Raw genomic sequence first — 23,132 nt, forward strand, 5'->3', positions numbered from 1 at the left:
TTCCCAGACGTCATTCATGCTAATTTGAACGTAAAGAGTGCAGGAAGTCTGACTACTCAACATATTTTTTGCTTGCAAGCATGGCTTCTAACTCGGAAAGTACCTCGGAAGAGGCCCCGTTTTCGGGGGAAGTTGAAGAGATCATGGAGGTTGTCGGTGACCCTGAGAACAGCGACATGGAGGACTCGGAAGGGGAAGGTGATGGGGAGAGGAGAGTCTTTCTTCCCGGTGACTCCCTCAACGAAGGGGAGATGCTTGTTCGAGATGACTCCGCTTACCACATGTATCATCAAGCACAAACAGGTAGGGTTTGTGTGCAGGTGCCCAGTTTGCGGACAATAGATGTTTGGTTGTTCCATGATGTGTTCTTATTCCTCCACAAATTATTAATTATAGTTATTTTAATGGAAAAGTTTCCGTATGGCGCCACCACTTTAGCCCTTTTCACACGAGAGCCGAAGACCAACGTCCCTTGTTGTGGGCGCCAGTTGTCTGTCACAAAGGTTGTTTGCGATTTCATGACCAACATTCACACGATCACGCACATTGCGTTCCCGACGTCCCTTGTTTATGTGAGATCGCACTGTGGGTTGTTTACCAGTTCGCTGGTGCTCTGTCAGTGTCCCGTGTAATGTCATGTATTTGCTTAAGGTTACCATCGATCATTTTTTGGCGCACCACTGTGTATTTCAGGCATAAGAATCTTCCGGATTTTTCACCTTAAAATAATGTGTTCTCTGAGTTCAGTGTAAATTTGAATTAAAAAACGAGGGATAAGCGAGAGGGTTTGCGTCCACACCATTATTTTTTGCGTGCATTAAAAGACGCTCAGAGTGTTTCTCGATCGGATTCAACCCTTGCTAGATGTTGACGTCGCCAGAATATGCATGTGTGGAGAATTTGCAGCGAAGTACATGTACTTTAATTGTACAGCGACTGATCACAACCAAATTCTCACTACATCCTGTAATAGAGTAAGGAAAAGTCCTACTTGTGTTTTGTGTGCAGTGCGCGCGATGTGTACACTTTCGTTGAACATAAAACGGACTGACTGTCAAGTCTATCTGCACACGTGTGTTTACAGATTTTCTTTCCCGTTTTTGATGCAATCAAAATGAAACTCGGTAGTCGTTACGTGTTTTGCAACGTGAATCCGTTTGGATGTCAAGGAAATTGACAAAACGATAACAAATAAACGATTTCTCAGCGTCCCGACTCCAAAAATGAATGTATCCGAAAGCATTTTGTTTGAAATTGCAAGCGGAAAAGCCAGATTCAAGGCTTTCTTGATCGGAAGCTTCTTGGTTTATTATTAAAGAAACAAACTTTGAGGAAAGCAATAAAACAAACTAATTTTCAGTTTGTGCTGCCGACACCATTTTGTTGGATACCTGGAATATACGAACTTTCTCCATCAGTAATGACGTGTGCTGCTTAAAAGTGTGTGCATAAAGAAATGCAACCCCATGGTTTGTGCATGCATGAGCATTGTGCGATCACCGAGGACCTTTGTAATCTACTGTGTGTCGTTTCACACGAGTGACTCGGCGATTCTAAACAGGGTTGCGATTTTTTGGAGGAGGTCTTGATCCCGGTTGTTTATTACGCGGGTCCTTGGTGATTTCATCGCACGGATTCATTTCACACGACGCAAATTTGTGATTATATAACGGGAATGTGATTTCGCTCCCAACGACCATGGTTTAGAAAGCTCGTGTGAAACGGGCTTTTTTCATTCGATATGAAATAATATAGTATCTAATTTACCTCAATGAGATATCCCTTTTTCTAAAAATGAGTGAAAAAGTGGTGGCGCCATACGGAACGTTATCCATTTTAATGTTTATTGTTTGTGTATCGAATATAGTGACTTGATTGTGAATGCCTAACCGATCTTCCGTCTTCGCTATATTTTAACTAACCATACCATGCTAACTTTGAAATTAGTAATAGTATATATTTTTGTTATTTAATTAAAAAAAAAAATCATGGTTTTTAGAAATTTCAAATAAAATAGGTTTTTAGAAATTTCAAATAAAATTGTGTTGTCAGATATTATTGTATATTGTATTGTGTGTATATTTTTTAAATATTTACAAACCATTTTTTAGCTCCACTTGTAATAATTGTATCAAATTGATTAGTTGCGATAACGTAACCCTCCTGCCGACGGCGGAGCCGGAGGGTTACGAGTCACTTCAATCGAAAAACGGCGAAATATTTTAGTCAACAGATTTGCTCATTTTTTACCACTTTAAAAAATAATGACACAAATTCTATGAACACGAACTTAATCCTCAATGTCTAATGAATAACATCCAAAAACACAATTGAGAAAATATTTTGAAAAAAAGGACAAAAACTTACCAGATTCCGGGAGCAAAACAGTCACAAATTTCCCAGGTTCTATTTTTGAACCTGTCGCTGGTTACCATGCGCTGACCCCAAGCGCTGAACCCAACCGCAGGTACCAGCCAATTGAATTGACGACCTGCCGACCGAGCCGCAGCCGAGTTTGACTAAACCATTCTGTTACAAGGGGTGCTGCAGTGCGGCAGTGCTTTAAGTGAGTGAACAGCGGGCATAGTAAGCGGACAGCGCACACGCACTGCCGCGCTACCTTATAACACCCCTTTTACAGAATGGTTTAGTCCAACAGCAATGAACATCGAGAAGTCACAAAATGGCGAAGCGACAGGTTCAAAATAGAACCTGGGAAATTTGTGACTGTTCCGCTCCGGGATCTGGTAAGTTTTTGTACTTTATTTCAAAATACTTTCTCAATAGTGTGTTGAATGTTATTCATTAGATATTGAGGATTAAGGTCGTGTTCATAGAATTTATGTCATGATTTTCGAAAGGGGTAAAAATTGAGCAAATCTGTTGACTAGCTGTTGAAATTGTACGTGTTTGACCATTTCGCCGTTTTTCGATTGAAGTGACTCGTAACCCTCCGGCTATGCCATCGGCAGGAGGGTTACGTTATCGCAACTAAAAATTGATCAGCTTGGCCACGTAACTTTGTTGTGTTCATCTCATGTATTAATTTAATCTGTTATTAATTTGTTTGTGAAACAATGTGTTTAAACATTGTTGTTGATCTATGACACAGGACTAAATGTTTACGAGCAGAAATCACTGATCATTTTTTCTCTGGATAAAATGCTGTGTCAGACCGCCACATATTAATTAATGACAAAAATAATTAAAAAGACCAACTTTCTGAATGTAAAGAGAAAACAAGATAAAGGGTTGTTCTTTACTTTGCCTCGTTAATTGGTTGACTACTTTGTTACAGGTGCACCGTGTCTGAGCTTTGATATTCTGAGAGATACCTTGGGAGATGACCGTAAATCCTACCCACACACAGCATTCACAGTGGCTGGTAAGAACGAATACTGAAATCGTACAGTTCAACATTCACATCATCAGGCCTGGCGTTGCATCTTTGAGAAGGCAGATTTTCATTTTGCAATAGGCACTTCCTGTTGGAAATCTTAGAGGAACTTTTGAAGGGGCACCAAGGCCATTACCATGGCAACAGAGGCAATGGCCTCATCATAGGAGGGAGGACAAACTTTTGGTCTATGTGCGTTTTTATGCGTTTATATTATTTGTAAGATTTTATTCTCTCCAGATAAATATAATCCATGCTCTTACCTCTTGGACCTATTTCTTTCCAGGAGCTCCTTAGAATCTTTATCTTCTGGGGTATTAAAAGGTGGAATAGCCATCATTTTGAAAAACCTCCTGAATTTTGGATCATAGTTTTCCTGTTGTAATTTGTAGGAAGAGCCAATTGGGCAGAAGAGTATACCGAAAGTATTAATAAAGATCCTTTCTATTAGTAATTTCACATAATGTATTCCTCTTTTTTTTTATTACTCTCCACAAGGAACTCAAGCGGAGAAGGCTCATCTAAACAATCTCATCGTCATGAAGATGAGTAATCTCAATCGCACCCGGCAGAAGGCGTCGGACGATGAAGACTCGAGCGACTCAGACAGCGACAGCGAAGATGAAGATGAGAAGCCGGAGCTGGAGACGGCCATGCTGAAACACCTCGGAGCAATCAACAGAATAAGAGTAAGGGCTTAGCGTTAGGGTTAGGGTAGTGGTATCTATCCTTCCCCTGCCACCTCTAGGGGCACTATGTGGATTAGGTTTTACTCCCTGGAAGAAATATCTGGGGATTTCCTCCCACATCTAAAACTGAAATTTCCTTCCTTGTCTTCTCTCCATTGGGTTCTTGGCTAGTCCAGTGATTAAGTTTGCTTTTTTAAGAGTCATTGGATTCACAACCAGAATAAATGAAATGAAATGAAATGAAATGGCTGTACTCCTTTGAGGCGTGTTTGTACACGACTGCTTGTTTAGTCCAGTCGTGAGTTAACTGTTGTAAATATTTTAAAATAAATTGGCCTAGGGCATGCAGCCCAGTTTAAACTTTAAGCCCTGTGTCTGTTTGTTTTTCATTTTTGTTAATGAACTCCTGTTTTCTTTCTTAACAGAGTACCACCATTGGACAGAAACAAGTTGCTGCAACGTGGTCGGATACCGGTTCAGTTCACTTGTGGGATTTAAGCGAGGCCCTGTCGGCTGTTGGAAACGCACAGCGCATGGCACGATTCATGAGGCAGGCGTCGCATAAACCTCTCTTTACATTCACTGGGCATCAGACTGAAGGTTTTGCAATGGACTGGTGTCCGACAACACCAGGTAGGTTTGCTGTAGTATTTTACATAACGGGCCCAATTTCATAAAGCCTGTAAGCACAAAAACACGCTAAACACAGAAAAGTATTGTTACTGTTAGCAGAATCAGGTTACCAGCCGAAATAAAATTAAGTTTGCATTGTTGTGGCTGGGGCCCGATTCACTTTTGTCAAGAAATTTGTCAAGCAATATTTTCTGCTTATAAAGGCGGTGGACACTATAGGTAACTACTCAAAATAATTACAGTGATAAAACCTTATTTGGTAACAAGTAATGGGGAGAGGTTGATAGTATAAAACATTGTGAGAAACAGCTCCCTCTGAAGTGACATAGTTTTCGAGAAAGAAGTAATTTTCCACGAGTTTGATTTTTAGACCTCAGATTTAGAATTTGAGGTCTCGAAATCAAGCATCTGAATGCACACAACGTCGTGTGACAATGGTATTTTTTCTTGCATTATTATCTCGCAACTTTGACGACCAATTGAGCTGCAATTTTCACAGGTTTGTTATTTTATGCATATGTTGAGATTCAGAAAGTGAGAAGACTGGTCTTTGACAATTACCAATAGTGTCCAGGGTCCAGTGTCTTTAACAGTTTTATGAAATTGGGCCCATAATTACTAACCCACCCTTTTTTAACAGAGCTTGGAGATTGTACTGAGTATACAGCGCTAAACACACATCGATGTAGGAGTAAAAACAAATTATATTCTTTATCCCTGATTCAAAAAGAAGTACCCGTTGCTAACACATAAGATTTTTACTAGCGGTAAGACATCTGCTCTATAAATGCAAAGGTCATGGGCGAATACCAATCTATGCTATGGTCTACCTAGAAGCAGTTGTGAATTGAATTTGTGCTCAATACTATTGCAGTCTAGCCGCTGAAAGACTTTGCATATGTATCTTTACACTCTTTGTATCTTTATATTACACTCCACGTCCACACCCATTTTACTTCAATTTACAACTCAACAGTTATTGTTACTTTTTGGTTATCCTTCTGGTGTGCCATTGTCATTGTCATGTCTTTCGAATGTTCAGCATATTCTATAAAATCTGTAATTAGAGTTTTATATCTCTTTCATTTTGTATTTTTTGTTTATTTTGGAAATATGTACTCAACTGATTTTAATGTGAAATTACTAAATGAATTGAAATAACATGAAATTTATTCTATTAACAGGCATGATATTCTTCTTACTTTAATTGGATTTCCGTTTTTTTTTTTTTTTTTTTTTTGCCCTTGTTCAATAGTCTGTAAAAGTTATGTAAAAGTATACGTCAGGCCTTGTTCTTCACATTTTCTGTACTTTTTTCCAAGGGCCAACTATCATGCCTCTTTAAAGTAATTTATCAAAAGAAAATATATTTATACCCACAAAAAAATTAAACTGTTTTTATTTGAACCAGTACTAAGAACAGATTAATTACATTTGTCTTATGGGTTTTATGCTTGTGATGCCTTTTTGTGTATTGATTGAATGTTAATTTTATTGCTCTTATGTTTTATTTTTGTAAAGCGCATTGATATGTCTTTAAGTTTTGAAACGCGCTATTATTGGAATTAGAAGTAGCTATTATTATTACTCTTATTATTATTAAATTAAAGATATGTATCACACTCAAAGTCAACCATTGAAAATAACTTTTAAAATTAAAGACTAGGTGAGGTATCATATTCAAAAGCAAGACAAGTTGTAAATTTACTTTCCTAATGCTAAAAACACAGGCCTGGGGTCTGCGGTCTGGTGTAAATTTCGAGCCCTGTCAAACCATTTCAAATAATTTGTTTATTTTTCGCCAATAGGAAATCTGATCACAGGAGATTGCCGGAAAAATATCCATCTGTGGAAGTTACAGGAAGGCGGGGAATGGCACGTTGACCAGAGAGCCTACTCAGCACACACTGAATCAGTAGAAGATTTACAATGGTCACCTACAGAGAAAAATGTAAGAGCTTTATGTATTAATGAGCCACAACGGAAACTGGTTTGGCATATTTTATTCAATTTGGGGTTGAACAGTGAAAAATTGAGCAGGAGGAGCGGGATTTTTGTTTAGGTTTTCAGAAATGTTGAGACCACCTTCTCTTTTCACAACCAATACTTTACAGAGATTTAATACAAGGTTGTACCCGCAAAATTACCACTTTCTAGGTACTTCCTATTTTTTACAACATGGAAACCTTCAAATACTACTTATCCATTTCAGGTGTTTGCCTCTTGCTCCGTCGACAAAAGTTTACGAATCTGGGATGTGCGAGCGGCACCCAGCAAGGCGTGTATGATAACGATGGAAGAAGCACACAGCAGCGATGTAAATGTTATCCACTGGAACAGGAAAGATCCCTTCATCGTGTCTGGAGGGGACGATGGCGTCTTAAACATCTGGGACTTGAGGCATTTTCAGGTAATACCGTGAAAAAAATGATAATCGGCCCAAATTATCTGTGGAAAACAGAATGACTATAACATAAACTGCTCTCAAAAAGTAAGGAAACTTTTTTCAATCCGGTATATTTGTTATTATTTAATACTCTCTTTGTATATGGTATATATCATGCAAAGCTGAACTCTTCCTCTTTAAAATGATACCACATTTGCAATGATGACATGTTGCTGGACTTGACCACATGAATAACAATGAGGCAAAGTCACAAATCAAATGTGCCAAAATTACCGTTGTCTGTGAATGGTCAATAGGTAATGCTCATTAATCAAACCGATCAAGCTTTTCAGAACCATTACACAGTGAGTTTCACCAGTGAACTCATCGGACACGATTTACCCTCATCTCATGGAAAAACACCTTGTTTGATGGGTATTTGCAAGAAGATATTCTACAGCCGGATGCAGTCCCATACTCGCAGACTTTGGACCAAACTCCATCTTTCAAGATGACAACGCTCGCCCCCCTCGAGCCCGACTGGTGACTGACTACCTGAAAAATGTTGAGGTGCACCGGATGGATTGGCCCGCTAACAGTCCAGACCTGAATCCCATGGAACATCTGTGGGACCAGCTTGGCCTCGCTGTCCGCGCCAGAACCGCCAACATATCAACTGTGGCTGACCAAACCAGGGTCCTTAATGAAGAATGGAACGCCAATTCCTCGTCATCAGCGCATCACAAGACTTGTGTGCAGCATGAGAAGAAGGTGCCATGCTGTCATCAACGCCTTCGGATCATCCACTCGTTACTGAACTTTTTGTATCAAAGTGTATTAAGATCAGTAAGTTGTCTTGCCGTATACAAAATGTATTGTCTCAATCAAGTGGATTAAGATCAGTAAGTTGTCTTGCTTGTTTGAATTACAGTGTCAATTCATACAGTAACACAAAAATGTTGCTAATTTTGGCACATTTGATTTGTGACTTTGTCTCATTCTCATTAACGTGGTCAAGTCCAGCAACATGTAATCATTGCAATTGTGGTATCATTTTAAAGAGGAAGAGTTCAGCTTTGCAATGATACATACCATATACAAAAAGAGTATTAAATAATAACAAATATACCGGATTGAAAAAGGTTTCCTTACTTTTTGTGAGCAGTTTATTTTCTATCAAATTTTGTGCGAAAAATAGGAAGAAAGAAATGAGATGATCTCCACATTTTGCCAGCTTACTCTGAACTTGTTTCTGAATGACGAAATGTTTTCACCTTTTCATCCAGCTTTTTTTGTCCCAGTAACACTTACAAAAAAAGTAACAACTACATTGTACTTCCGTCTTCTTTAGAAAAAGGCACCCCCTGTTGCGAAGTTCAAACACCATTCAGCCCCGATAACATCAGTGGAGTGGAACCCCCGGGACAGCACAGTCTTTGCTGCGTCAGGCTCCGATGATCAGCTCACCATCTGGGACCTCGCCCTGGAGCGGGACCAAGAAGGTCCCCCAGAGGGCGCCCAGGACGGGGAGGGGTCCCGATTTGACAATATACCCCCTCAGTTGTTATTCATCCATCAAGGCCAGAGTGATATCAAGGAAGTACATTGGCATCCCCAGATACCCGGCATGATTATCAGTACGGCTCATAGTGGATTTAATATATTCAAGACTATTAGTGTATAGGTTGAAAAATAAACAAGACCTGTCTGTTTCCTCGTCTATCCCACTGCATACCCTTAAGACTAAAACCTGGTTCATAAATAATCATGCAGTCCTTCATCATTATATTTATTTTCCTTTGATTTTCTAAGCCTTGCCCCAATAGGGCATATCAGCTTTTAATTAACTCTGTTCCCTTTGACACCATTATTCACCGATACGTTTCTGAGATTGTTTTATTTTTCTGTAAATAAAACCTTGAGTACATGTATTGCAAGCAATCAACTTCACATACCTTTTTATTTTAATGTTGTTTTAGCAAAATTAAAGTATTGCCCAAACCCATAAGGCCCACATTCGACTGCTCAAATTTTAAAGGCTTTTTGTTCTCTGTTTCTTTATCAATTATGCCTCTAATTTGCCTAAGATTGCACCACAGAGCATCTTGAATGCAAACATTTCCAAATATCCCAAACCCAATTTGCATGAAGCCTCTCAAGGATGCAATCAGTCTTTTGTCTCGCTCATTTTTAGTATCATAAACCACCAGTACTTGTTACTTTAAACAGACAAGAAATGATAACACAAGTTAGTTGATACAAGATATTTTCACTATATATATACACATGTATAACTTTATTGTACAAATTTTCTCTTTAATTTGACTTTTTGCTGTCAAGAATCTTGCATATAGCTACAAAATTATGCATTTTCGATTCTATTATTTGTCAAAGGGTCACAGGTATATTTCAACAATAAAGATACAAAAGCAATCCTTAAATATACTTTCATGTAGTGGAAGTTTCTTTTTGTTAGTGACCATTCATAAATACCTCGGACTGTTTCGCTAATCCTATTGGTGGAGAGCGCGTCACGTGGGTGTGTATAAATCTTTGTATAACCAGTAAAAAGTGTTGAAACATATGCGTGACATGCGAGCTTACACCTGTGCTTTTAAGACAGTTTCTTCATTCCTATTGGTCGAGAGCAACGGCTGAAACAGTTGTGCCACAACCTGCGATACGCGCACAGCATTCCCTTATAAGGAGTTGTTTACCCGAGGGCCTTACCATTTCATAGCTGGAGGGGTGTTGTGTTGAAAGAAATCATTGAACAATTATAATTTTTGCATTTATTTTACTTTTTGACCCAAAAGTGTTGATGTTTTTTGGTCGAAAAGGTATTTATGAAAGGGTTCGTCTCGGTAAAATTATCAAGAACCAGGCCTCGTTGGGATTAAACCACTAGTTGCAAACCTCTTCACCACACATTGATTCCCTTATTAATATATTCCACAGTGGTTTTAAATGATAGACGAAGTATGACAACCATCATGATATTATATAAAGGCAAGTAAACAGTCAACCTTCCTACTGTCTGACCATTTAATATCAACCATTGCAGTTTGGAATAATAGCTATTTTCAATGACATTTTGCCCGGTATGGTAGACTGCTCATTCAAAATACTCCAATGTGTCAACGTTGGTAAATTTTAATAACTAATTGTCAAAGTCCAGTCTTCTCACTTGGTACATCTCAACATTAAATTACATAACAAACCTGTGAAAATTTGAGCTCAATTGGTCGTCGAAGTTGCGAGATAATAACGAAAGAAAAAACACCCTTGTCACAAGAAGTTGTGTGCTTTCAGATATTTGATTTCGAAACCTCAAAGTCTAATTCTGAGGTCTCGAAATCAAATTCTACATCACTGCAGAGGGAGCTGTTTCTCACAATGTTTTATACTATCATCAGCTCCCCATTACTCGTTACCAAGTAAGGTTTATGCTAATAATTATTTTGAGTAATTACCAAAAAAGTCAACTGCCTTTAACAAAATATGCAACGACCGATAGAAAATAACTTGGAAAATTTTCTCACAATTCAGATCCTGAAGTTTACCTTAAATGTTTTACACCAAGAGGACAGTTCTTACAACCCGTTCATAATTGCATAGACCTCATAGATAGTGTATTAAAATATGACTGTGTACAAATACCACCGATCAATCTGTTAAGTCCAACCCACCATGGCAACTGTATATTAACAGCGCCCTCATAGGTTGTACGTATGAGACGTTCACCTTGTGCTATCCAGCACCACACACAAGGCACATTACAGCAATTGAAACAGCAGAAACCTTTTTGGGGGGTTCAACATCTCAAGTTATTTTGTTTATTGAGAAATCATGTAACATGACGAGGCTGGACAGCCAATTCAAGATGAAGGCTACACCTTACTGATTCAACTGCCACCAGAGGTATATTGACACCTACTCCTGGGCTGTATGAAACCGGGTTATCCCCTTCATAGTCCATTAGGATGATGGCTTGGGTATCATCCAGTGGGAGCCTCCAAACTGTTTGTGAAGCAATAATGGTTTAGTGCCTTGGTACAAGTATCATGACCAGGATTCAAACCAACACTCCGCTGCTGACAACACCAGAGCTTGGGTCCGGTGAACTTAATCGCTCAGCCACGACTTGTGTTCGCTGTTGTGATTGGTTGATGCATTAAAGTGAGCTTATTTGATTGGTCTATTTAAGCTCAGTGGAATCCACATGTCCACCACACTACTTTGGTTTTCCCTCATATTGACCCCGGATTGACCTCTTCCTCTGATTGGTGGACACATCACCATTTGATTGTCAGAGCATTATTCATCTTCTCCACAGCATGATACTCAGTGTCCAACATCGCTTTCGCTTTTTCGGTTTCAGCACCTCCCAGCCAATCAGAATACAGTGTTTCAGTCATGTGATTCTCCTCAGGTTTTCTAGTGTTGAGGGAGTTGTAGAGCGTCTCGACCCTAGTCAGTAGCTCCTTGGGTTGTTCGTTGTCTTGAGGTCGGATCTGTCCTCCGCCATTAAGACATCCTAACCAAGATGAAAAAATGGAAGAGAAATTTTTAGATTGTGCTGGTGTGGCAGGAAATTCTGTCCCCTCTGAAATTGAGTCCTTCATACTGCGAACTGTGTAGAAACCTTCTCTGAGAGGGCCCACTTGCATCCTCATACTCTAGCCCACGTCAATTTCCCATATGGGGGGACAGAATCTCCGGGGAGAGAATTTTATGAAGATTGTTCATACTGGAAGATATTCCTGGTTGAGGCAGGAAAACTTCACTAGTATAATATTCATCAGAAATAAACTGAAATCAAAATCCAGTTTAAAATTAAAATAATAGGAAAAAGGTGTTTAAGATTCTCAGCAGGCCCATCCAGATTGTCTTGTGATGTCTGTTATGTCTGTGCTTGTCCTTTTTATCGGTCAACCTTGTTTGGCAAACATTTCCTACAAAGCTGAATGCTGGAAGCCAGGATTGAAAACTCATGAGCTGGGAGAACATTGATCTCTAATAGTTTGTCAATATTGAAAAAATAACATTGGGAATTTTTTTTTTTAATCTAAAATTTCCTTTTCTGAATGCCCCTTATACTACGGATTGATTATAATCTTGTTTTCAAAATGGATGTATCCCCTTGCAAGAAAAAGACTCCTTGAAAAACAGCAGCATGATTAAAAAAGGAAAAACAATTTTTTTCTTTACCTGCAGGGCAAGCCATGACCTCCACAAAGTGGTATGGAGAGCGCCCTCTCTTGACTTTCTGTACAAGATTTTGGATGTTGCGGAAGCCATAGGCGAGGGCAAATTTCAATTTCACTTCTCCGTCGACCTCTAACGTGGCTTCTTTGAAGTCTTTATTTCTAAAGCAGAAAGGGATAAAAAAAATGTCAGTTTCAAATCCTGATTTTCAAAATATGAATATTCATATTAAATCTAAGCCAATCTGCAGGAGACCTCAGCTGGCTTGTACCAAAACGCCCATAGTGGCCACAAACGGCCTAAATTGACATTTTCAAATTATTTCTCATGTTAACCTTTCAAAAAAACAGTTTTTATACCTTTTGTAGGTCAAGTTTTGGGCCATGACATAAATCCCCACTCACTTTAAATGAAGATGTACCATAATTTACCTGTAGAAATATCAGCTTCATTAGTCATCAAGTTTTTGTAGAAAAAATCACATAGCAATGATTTTGGGAGAGTTGCGTAAAATCCATTGAAAATCCTAAACAACATTTTGTTAATTTTGTTTACTCATTTCTCAAAAACCACAGCACCTCAGCAAGTAATACTATACTTCAAGGAAAGCTTTCTACCATAATTACTTTCAAACTGTGTAAGTTTGATGTAAATCTGTGGAAATTTGTGGTCGTACAAAAAGTACCCAAACCCTTTAATGTATTTTCCCCTTCCCCAAATGAAAAATCCCAGTTAAACCACGGCTGGATACACTAAAAGATTCTTTGCATACTTACTTCAGCATCTTGTATTCAATCTGATCCACGCTGACATCAAAGAGCTCCCGAGCGGCATATCTGAAGATATGCTCCAGATAGCCACCTGAGCCCCCTCCAACATGATTAACTAATTCTCCATCCGACGAGACAGGGAACATGACATCAATGTCTTGTGGCTGCACGTCTGTCAGTGTTAGTCCTTCCTTGTCTAGCATCGCTTCAACTTCCCCTTTAAACACAATTTTTGAAAAGATTGTTAATAAGGGTTTTATGAGATGAAACAACCGTATTACAACATCTTAAAAAGGATACAAGGTGAGGTCAGAGGTGGCGCATTCTTCCTGCAAGACAATACCAGATACACAGAGGCAAAGCCCTTCTCTTAATGATAAATGCACTGGGTTCTTTTACATGCACTGCTCATAACAGAGAGACTTACAACCCAAGAAGGATTATGTGAACAAAGAATTCTATAAAATCATAATAAAACAATCTGACAAAAAAAGAGATTTAACTGTTCTCAAGCTTCGATGGTTTTTCTCGTTAACTTTTAAAGAGCTACTTTTGAAGAGGCTTAAATGGTTTTGATACATTTTGTAGATCAAGTTGTTGGCCATGACATGAATCCCTACTCACTGTGATGTTTGTAATTTACCTGTAGAAGTTTCAGCTTCATTAGTCGTCAAGTTTTTGAGAAACAAAAATGAAAATCACAGAGCAGTGTTTTCAGGAGAGTCGTTTTACGTGCTAAAGTAATTTTCGTTAAATTGTATTACTCATTTTTTCAAAAAACTACAGCAACTCAGCAAGTAAAATTTTGAGGGAAGCTTTCTACCATCATTATCTTTAAACCGTTTAAGTTAGATGTAAATGTGTTGAAGTTTGTGTTTTGTGTCGTACAAGAAGTAACCAAACCCTTTAAGAGAAGTTCTACTACCCACCTGATGTAATCACACAATCAACGTCCCTCGTCCGATACACATCACTGTAGAAATCTTCCCTCGACGCCTCCAGCTTCTTATCAAAGCACGGCATAATGGTGACGTGGTAAATCTGGTCTGGCTTGCGACCGGTTTGTCCTGAGAAGTATTCCTTAACGAGGGATCCCATGATCTGCTGAGGGGATTTGGTGATGCTGATGTACGGCAGGATGTAGGATCCGTGAGTCTTCTCTGCGTAGCAGACCCAACCTAGGTTTTTTAAGAGGGTTGTTAAAAGAGTTAACTGAGTGTTTGACATTTGAATGACCTTTACTTTGCTTCAACCACCTTTGTGACTTGTGTCTGTAGACAACATCAAGATGAATTCTGAATCTTAAATTCTAAGACTCGACATGTACAGCAAAGTATTGGGCTCATTATCTCTACCTTTGCAGAAGGAAATGACATTATTGCGGTTAAAAAACCATTGATTAAAATATACTTTAAAAAGATAAATACTACAATTTGATATTGGGAGAACCACTTGTAATAAACATTCAAATTCAAGTAGAACATTAAGGTACATTAGGCATCGGACTAGCGCTAGTCAAGTGGTCCATCAATGCAAAGGTTGTTGGTTCCAACCCAACCCCAGTATTTTGCCTCTGGATTTATTTTCACAGAGCCGAGTATACTCGGCTTAATACACATCAGTGTAAGGGTAAGAAAACAAATTATAATGTTATTGAAATTACCTGGGCAGGCAGACGCCAGCATCGGCAAAGTTCCCTTCTCAGACTCTCGTCTCCTGAAGCGACTCACAAACTCCTTCTGACTCTGAAGAAGACTGAAGTCTCTCGCAAACGTCTCATCGAATACATGATGCACTCCTGCGATAAACAGACAATACACAAATATATCAAAACTCAACCACCCAAACCCATCCCATGGTTCGGCTTGCATTTGATGGATTTGGTTCTGCACCCCTGAAATCACCCACATGTTTCTTGGGAGCTTCCTAAATTTGTTGCTGCCAGCCGGATAGCAAACATGAATATCCACCTGGAACTTCCATTGTGTAGTAGAGTACAAAGGCATGAGCCTAAAGTTTTAAAGTACCCAGTCAACTTCATGGCCCTCTTCTACCCAATGACTTAAATCACCCAGTCAACCTATTGGCCCTCTCTTACCCAATGACTTAAAGTATCCAGTCAACCTTTTGGCCCTCTCTCACCTAATGACTTAAAGTACCCAGTCAACTTCTCTTACATAATGACTTAAAGTAAGTACCAAGTCAACCTCCTGGTCATCTCTTACCTAATGACTTAAAGTATCCAGTCAACTTCATCTGAGCCCTCTTCTACCCAATGACTGAAAGTGCCCAGTCAACCTTTTGGCCCTCTCTTACCCAATGACTTAAAGAACCCAGTCAACCTTTTGGCCCTCTCTTACCTAATTACTTAAAGTATCCAGTTAACCTTTTGGCCCTCTCTTACCCAATGACTTAAATCACCCAGTCAACCTTTTGGCCCTCTCTTCTAATGACTTAAAGTACCCAGTCAACCTACCTGTTGACCTTTAGAATCCATTCAATCTCTTGGCACCCACTTACCTAATGACTTAAAGTACCCAGTTAACCTCTTAGCCGTCTCTTGGATTGAGAAATGATACCTAGCTGCCAGGGAAGCTCTGGACTGAGGAGACACCGAAACTATAATCAATTTCTTCCCTTCGTCACCCTAGGAGAAAAAAGTGAAGATGTTTACAAAAGTGATCCATATAAGATTAGGTCTCGATTTTGCAGTCTCCAAGATTTGATTTCAAAAGTTATGGAGTTATGAAGTTTGATCTAGAACTGCACAAACCAAAATGAGTATATGAGTACCAGTACAGACAATGGTCTTCAGGTCTCGAAAACGAGTACTGAGAGCTAGTACTACAACACTGGAAATAGGCCACAAAACAAATCCAGGGCCTGTTTTCATAACGCCTCGAAACCCCAAAACTTGCAAAGCACAGAAAAGTATTGCTGAACAAAATCAGGTTATCGGCCAAATTTACATTGTTGTTGTGACTGGTGCCCCACTCAATTTTTGCTTAGCAATGAAATTTTTCAAGCAGTATTTTTTCTGCTGAACAACTTTATGAAATTGGGCCCAGGGGTCGATTTCACAAAGATCCAAGATTGACCTTCATGCAAATCAAGCATAGTTGCTAAGTAATGTGTGATGTCACAATACAAATCACTAGGGTAATATTGACCATTTTGTGCTTTGTGAAAGTGGGCCCAGCTCTGTAAATAGCTGTTTTGGGTTCAGCCGCGCATCCCACCTCTGGAAGTTGATTGTTTTCTTCAAGGATCCTCAGGAGTTCCTCCTGGCTCTGTTGTGTGATGAGGACGCTCTCTGCTGATGTGATACATCCACTGCATGCCAGGCAATCATTTAATGTAATCTGGGCTTTCTTCAGTTGTGTTTCCTGTCCGTCCTGCATTGGGAAAGAAGATGTATTGTTTTAAATCTTGACATCAAATTACCTGCATAAAAAAAAATTCATTTTGTGAGTTTTGTTGTAGTATTTTCAGTATTTCTAAAACAATCTTTCTCTTGACACGCAGACAATGTAATTGTACTTACCTCCAGGGCAGACTATAACGAGGTTGTAGCAAAGAGACTTGTTTAGGAAAAGTGGAAACGATAACTAACGATTGAACAAGCCAGGCCAAGAAGTGCCACTCTAGAAACAATGGTGCACCCCGTGTGCCCCCATAAAGTTTTACTCTTGATTCGCACTGATTACCAGAAAGGTATTTTTAGTAACAAATTGCGCGATAAATTGTATAACCCACTGACCTCTATTGTGTTAGCCCAGTAAGTTTTAAAAAACTTTGTCTTTAATCTATGCAAGAATAGTTCACGACCCCACATTTTGACCCAAGAAGAGTGTTTACCTTTGAAAGAGAATCTTTTTTAGCCTTTAAAGAAGACTTAGTTATGATCATAAACCTCATCCTCCTGACAGTCGCAGAGGATGGAGGGTTAAAGATCATCGCATTTAAGGAAGACTCTGCTAGGGTTGAAACGTCAGGCCATTTTACTATTTTTGTTGATTTTGGTTGGTAAGCAATTTAAAAGTAAGATTTCTAATTTGTCTTTTATCTGTGGTAAAACTATGGTAAGTCACCGTGGTCAAGTGGTTAGACTGAAGGACTTGCATTCACAAGGTTGAGGGTTCGAATCCCCAGCTAACCACTGATTTCACAATGACTAGAATAAATATTGTTGTCTAGTTACTGAATCACAACTTCTTGATTTGTGTTATTCATAATCATAGACGTTAAACCAATGTTTATATGAGGAAATTGGCTGTTGCCAGCTTGGTGTTTATATCCCTTTGTGGGAGTTTGCCAAGTTCCCTTGATAATAAGATCATTCAAACAAACAAACAAACAAACAAACAAACAAATTTGCCGATGATGAATGATATATAACTTACAATGCCGATCTGAACATAGCTTCCATCAGACTGGACTTTGATTGGTCCGGAAAGGCCGGGTAGTCTCTCCACCTGAACTGGCTTGATACATTCCTGCATAGACATGTATAGGATTTATTTACATCACAAAGTTAGTAATAATAAATAATATTGAGTTTTTATATACCGCTTTTTTACTCCCTACGGGTGTCTCAAAGCGCTTCAAGATATTACCCCTGGTCGCTGGGCCTTAATTCACTCCTTAAACCATCTCAGCTCCCTGGGGAGTATTACAGCCTCGTGCAACAAATGCGCTACTCGGCTAAATAAATCACAAGAACCATCTCTGCCCTCACAGGTACCCATTTTACCCCTGGATGGAGAGAAGCTATTATAGATAAGTTTCTTTTTTTATTTGGCCTAAACTCACAATGGGACAAGCAAGGTGGTCTTCTGGTTTTCAGTTGAATATTATACACCTCAGTCAGTCCTCATTGAGTCATTGTGTAACATCTTTATGAAAAAAATAATTTGACTGTGAATACTGTGATCAATTATCTGTTCATGAGTTATCGAAGTACACTTTAGTGACCAAGTTTTACCAGACACACAAACACAAAAGAAGATCTTCTCTGCCGAGTGAGTGCTTGTTCAACTTATTTTATAGTCACATTGGGATCCATCACATTTCAATAATTTTCATGATTTTCATACATAATTATTTTCAATCACATAGAGTAAAAGCTTCAGTGAGAAAAGACTCACACTTTGAATATTACTATATAATGGCGTCGACATTAAGTATTCCTAAATCTGAATCCTAAGTATTAATTGACTCATTGACTGTAAATAAAATAATGAAATGTAGTTGAGCATTTTCACGAAATGGGTGCAGTTAGTTGATCAAGGAAGTAAACTTTAAAAACTATAAAAAAAAAAATGGTACAACGTTTGACTAACACAACAAGTAAAAACACCAGGAAATGTCCTTCTTTTCTAATCAAAAATACCTGAGAAGGTGTGATAAAATCATCCAAATCAGTCAGTCGAAGCGCTCCACTAAACACTGACGCCATTGCAAATTACAAATCAGCACGTATGTCATAATTTCGTCATGAAATTCACACGAAACAACACAAAATCTGCCTGTAAATATTGAAGGGCGCCACCAATTGACAAGATTTGTTGAGAACTTTAAAGGAGCAGTTTTCCAAAGTTTAAAAATAGGTTTTAAAGACAGTGGACACATTGGTATTTACTCAATTAATTATTAGCATAAAACCTTTCTTGGTAACGAGTATTTATGGGGAGAGGTTGATGGTATAAAACATTGTGAGAAACGGCTCTCTCTGGAGTATATTTTTTGAGAAAGAAGTCATTTTTCACAAAAATAATTCGATTTCGACCTCAGATTTAGAATTTGAGGTCTCGAAATCAAGCATCTGCTGAAAGCACACAACTTCGTGTACAAGGGTGGGTTTTTTTTATAATTTTTTTATATAATTATTATCTCGCAACTTCGACGACCGATTGAGCTCAAATTTTCACAGGCTTGTTATTTTATGTTTACACAAATTATGTGAACACATTACTTTCAGTGTTTTTTTTCTTTAAAAGATAATATTTGTGCCGTCTACACACGAGACCACAACGGCTCTTTTAAGAGCTCCTCCGAGTTCCCAAAAGAGATTTTACACAATCCTAAAGTTGACTAGTTTTAAATACTTCTTCCTGTGTCTTCCATGGAAAACACCGTTGCCTTGGATCGGACGAGTTGGTCAAAACAAAAGCGTTTGTAACTGTTTTTATAAAATGCATATGGTTGGAAAGATGTTTTAAAAGTAGAACACAATGATCCACACAAGTTTGCCTCCAAATTGCGTGGTTTTCCTTCTACTGTGCGAACTAACATGGTCGGCCATTTATGGGAGTCAAAATTTTGACCCCCATATGAAGCTTAAATTTTAGGTTTTATTTACGACGCATTACAGTTAGGCCTAATGTTATCAGAATCCCGTTGTAATTACCCAGCTCATTCAGCTTCAAACTGTAAACATCTAGAGTAAATAACCAACGCGACGTTGTGCTGAATGCACTGTTCAAAATAACGATTTTTTTTTCTGAGCATCGATTTTTTACTCAGAAATCGCTTTGTGACAGGTGGATTTGTGCATTTCATGTAAGAGGGGTTACCTAAATAATAAGTCACCATACTACTTTAAAAGCCTACAAAATAAGTTTAATAACCATAGTACGTGATATGATTTTTGAAGATTTGTAATCGATGTGAGTTTGTACGTTTTAATAATGAACATTATTAACAATGTTCGTATTTCACCAATGCCGGTCTGGATATTATTACCCATTTTAGCAAATGTCGTCGCCCAAATTGATTGAGTGACGTAGCTACTGACTATTGTTAGGCACACGGATGTCTGGTCGTCTGCCATACACTGTGGTAGATTTGTGCACAGTGCATGCGAATACACACGTACGTGTACATGTACTGTACATTACTATGCCCTGTGTGCTGGGGTACTGAAGCAGTATTTTACTCGGTTTTGGAGCTAGCTGTATCATTCATTTGCAAGCTTCGTTGAGGGAATTCATGCTGGTCAGCACTTTGTGTTCATTTAAGGGAGCTTGACACAACCAAAACTGACTCCCATGTCGTAGAACCTTCACGTTTAATTATAGCAGAGAGTGTGTTAAAAGCCCGCGGTTGGAGCAACTCGAAACACTCCGGAGAGAGAGCAGACTGCTGGCCGGACGCAGGGTGCCGTTTGCACCGGTAGTGAACCCGTCTGTAACCGCCCACTTGCCAACGCAACGATAAAAACCCAAACTGTGGACTGTGACTTCTCTCTCTGCTGCCAGTGCCTGGTTTTCAAATCTCCCAGTATCGCGTAGCGAACCCCTGGGCTAAAAAGAGCTTAACGGATTTGGACATCACTTTGGTGCATCAGGGAGATGTAATGGGCTGCAGATGAGAATAATAAAAAGCACGACCATTTATAAGGACAGCATTCCAAACCACATTGTCAGGAGATGTCTGTTAATAAGAGTGCAATAGACGACTGTGTTTCTAGCTAGCGTGTGGAGATCATGGTGACTGTCGTAGTACATGACCTTCGGCTGTGCGAGGTGTCTTCAACGAAGAGGAGAGCCGTCAAGCTGTGCTTTCCAGCCGGTCAATTGTCGTCACCAATTCATGGCTATACTTTAACAAAGATGTAGGTTGACAGGACATGATAACAACACACAGTCACCTTAATATTGTGGATGCTGCCGACAAAAGGGCGTTTCTTAGGTGTGTATACTTGTATGATTTGATTCATCTGTCCCTTGCTCTATGATTCACCAAACATGGGAACCGGTTCGTCTCAATCATCAAATACCTGCTTTCCATTCCTTGGCTCCCTTCATGTGGTTCTCCTCGGATTGGATTTTTCAGGAAAGACTACGATTCTATATCGATTAAAACTTGACGAGTTTATCAATGCTGTTACTACTATAGGATTCAACGCGGAGAAAATACGGGTGAAAACCGGAGCATCGAAAGGGGTGCGATTCCGCTTTTGGGATGCGGGAGGGAGTGAAAAGCTCCGCCCACTTTGGAAATCTTACATGAGGGCGACAGATGCCATCGTGTTTGTTGTGGATAGTTCCGATGCGGAACGATTTGAGGAGGCCAAGACCGAACTTATAAAACTGGCAAGGTCTCCGAAGAACAGCGGCGTGCCTATTTTAGTCATTGCAAATAAACAGGACCTGAGAGAGGCAGCAAGTTCAGAGGAGATTGAGCAATTGCTGAGCCTAAAGGACTTACGAGGCCACAACCCGTATCAGATCATACCGGCTTGTGGAATTACCGGAGAAGGACTTGGGAACACTTTTGATATACTATGCGAGATGATCAACAAGAGACGAATTCTTGCAAAACAGCGTCAGAAAAGAGGGAGGTAACAGCGGGTTTCGGGACCTTCATAAAAATGGACGGTTATGTTCCTTTTATTCGAAGGAGCAAATGATTATGTGTGTGTTTTGTACACAATAATTAGGATACCCTTTTTCAGATAGAAATAATTATGTATTCAATTGCCTTTGAAGAGTGTGAGTTTTGTGAAAACCATTTGTGCCATTATTATGGTTACAACCAATCAGTCCTATATCAAGTTTTCAAGATTGAAAGTTTTTATAAACATTTATTATAAAAGATATTAAATTTGCATTTGGTATTTTATTTGGTTTTACCCTTACACTGCTGATGTAAGCTCACTCTGTACTTTTCCTGAGTACATGTATGCACATCGAATACGTGCTATAGGGTCAAAATGCAAGACCACTAACTATGTTAATGTCATTGTCATTCGTTTAGTGCCACAGCAACTTATTTGCAGGACTCTGTGAAAATTACTGTGTACATGTATGCTGTTATTTACACTCATTGGTGTATGGGCAAAACCAAACGGTTATTCAACAGTGAAATGCAATAGATTATACATTTTGTGCATTTTGGAGTTATAGACACTAGACAGACAGGGTCTTAATAAGGTTAAGACTTAATAAGGTTAAGGTTTAATAATTAATTAAGTTTTTTCTTTGAAAACGAGTTCTGCAATATACAACCCAATTTCCCAAACAAAGGGTAATTTTTCAACAACATATTTTGAGTATGGATTGCTAGAAAATCCATCAACCAAATGGGTCATGGACATAATGTTTTGCTGGAACAAAGGCTACCCAAAGGGAACTATCAAACCGTCACAACCTTCTGAACTGCATTGGGATTTTGGAACAAAACGTAAATAGAATTCAAGTAGACACTTCAAAACTTCCTTTCCATCAAAACAAGCTCTTGACATTTTGCTAAACTGTCAAGTCGAACACAATCTCTCTCAACAGCACAATTTCTCTCTTTCACTTTGTGTGGTTGAGTGAATAAAACACCGTTGTGAAAACCTTCAATATTTTTCAGTCCAAAGTTCCGGGTAACGGCTTTTGTTATAAATCCCCAGCGCCCAGCTGGATCCCTTTTGTATAGGATCATCTGGTCCTTGCTTTATGCTCATAAAAGACCCATTATTTTGGTTTGCTTTGTTATTAAGATGGGGGGCCCTGAGAGGGTCGATTATATCAGGGGCGAAGAGAATCTCATGCGGCTTCAACCCCCCCCCCCCCCCCTTTAAGTACCCCTGTAACAAAAACAGGAGCCTTGAGTGTAAAGTGTTGGGTCCAGTTTTGTTGGAAGAGGCTTTCAGATTAAGGGATTTTAAACCTGAATAAGAAGGAGCTCAGACTTTCCTTATATATAGCCCTTAACTAGAAGACCGTTTACTCATGAATATTCTGTTTTGGAAAGTCTGATGCTGTTGTTCGAGGAAACTCCTTGCATCCTGTATAACCCTAACCCCAGGGCTCGATAATGAGAAAAAAATCCACCAGACCTGATACTTCGTTGCACGAGGTATTGATATTCAAAAACAAAAGAACGCCATAATTTTATGGTCGCTAGTTCACTGGCCCGGTGATAAAAACACTGGCCCTGTGCCTGTAGTCCGGTGTAAGTTTCAAGCCCAAACCTTGTACCCCCCCCCCCCCCCCCCTTTGCTGGAAAAGTTCTAAATCCACCCCAAGCGAATAAGTATATTGCACACTGCTATTAAA

At 39.2% G+C, this 23,132-nt stretch overlaps 3 protein-coding genes across 3 annotated transcripts; 2 read left to right on the forward strand and 1 right to left on the reverse strand.

The window, feature by feature from the left end:
• Nucleotides 1-50: 50 nt before the first annotated feature.
• LOC139944308 (glutamate-rich WD repeat-containing protein 1-like) lies at nt 51-10,113 on the forward strand. The gene is made up of 7 exons (XM_071941299.1): nt 51-303; nt 3,299-3,385; nt 3,896-4,086; nt 4,512-4,719; nt 6,528-6,670; nt 6,932-7,129; nt 8,457-10,113. The coding sequence occupies exons 1-7, from the start codon at nt 81-83 to the stop codon at nt 8,787-8,789; spliced, it is 1,383 nt and encodes a 460-aa protein (XP_071797400.1). The 5' UTR covers nt 51-80; the 3' UTR covers nt 8,790-10,113.
• Nucleotides 10,114-10,258: 145 nt separating this feature from the next.
• Nucleotides 10,259-18,612, reverse strand: LOC139944307 (cytosolic Fe-S cluster assembly factor narfl-like). The gene is made up of 9 exons (XM_071941298.1): nt 18,476-18,612; nt 17,487-17,579; nt 16,323-16,478; nt 15,604-15,730; nt 14,747-14,881; nt 14,013-14,261; nt 13,090-13,300; nt 12,317-12,474; nt 10,259-11,642 (listed from the first exon to the last, which is right to left on the reverse strand). The coding sequence occupies exons 1-9, from the start codon at nt 18,539-18,541 to the stop codon at nt 11,401-11,403; spliced, it is 1,437 nt and encodes a 478-aa protein (XP_071797399.1). The 5' UTR covers nt 18,542-18,612; the 3' UTR covers nt 10,259-11,400.
• Nucleotides 18,613-19,939: 1,327 nt separating this feature from the next.
• Nucleotides 19,940-22,412, forward strand: LOC139944410 (ADP-ribosylation factor-like protein 4A). Its single transcript, XM_071941423.1, has one exon. It carries the CDS (start codon nt 20,832-20,834, stop codon nt 21,429-21,431), a length of 600 nt encoding a protein of 199 aa, XP_071797524.1. The 5' UTR covers nt 19,940-20,831; the 3' UTR covers nt 21,432-22,412.
• The last annotated feature ends 720 nt before the right edge of the window (nt 22,413-23,132 follow it).

Source organism: Asterias amurensis, chromosome 11, assembly GCF_032118995.1.
Source record: "Asterias amurensis chromosome 11, ASM3211899v1".
NCBI lineage: Eukaryota > Metazoa > Echinodermata > Asteroidea > Forcipulatida > Asteriidae > Asterias > Asterias amurensis.

Coding starts and splice junctions, on each gene's coding strand:
- LOC139944308 (XM_071941299.1), top strand. CDS start 81: ATGGCTTCTAACTCGGAAAGTACCTCGGAAGAGGCCCCGTTTTCGGGG. Junction 6,671..6,931: donor GGTCACCTACAGAGAAAAAT/GTAAGAGCTTTA, acceptor TATCCATTTCAG/GTGTTTGCCTCTTGCTCCGT. Junction 7,130..8,456: donor GGGACTTGAGGCATTTTCAG/GTAATACCGTGA, acceptor CGTCTTCTTTAG/AAAAAGGCACCCCCTGTTGC.
- LOC139944307 (XM_071941298.1), bottom strand. CDS start 18,541: ATGGCGTCAGTGTTTAGTGGAGCGCTTCGACTGACTGATTTGGATGAT. Junction 14,882..15,603: donor TGGGTACTTTAAGTCATTAG/GTAAGTGGGTGC, acceptor TGTTTATCGCAG/GAGTGCATCATGTATTCGAT. Junction 12,475..13,089: donor ATTGAATACAAGATGCTGAA/GTAAGTATGCAA, acceptor TTTCTGCTTTAG/AAATAAAGACTTCAAAGAAG.
- LOC139944410 (XM_071941423.1), top strand. CDS start 20,832: ATGGGAACCGGTTCGTCTCAATCATCAAATACCTGCTTTCCATTCCTT.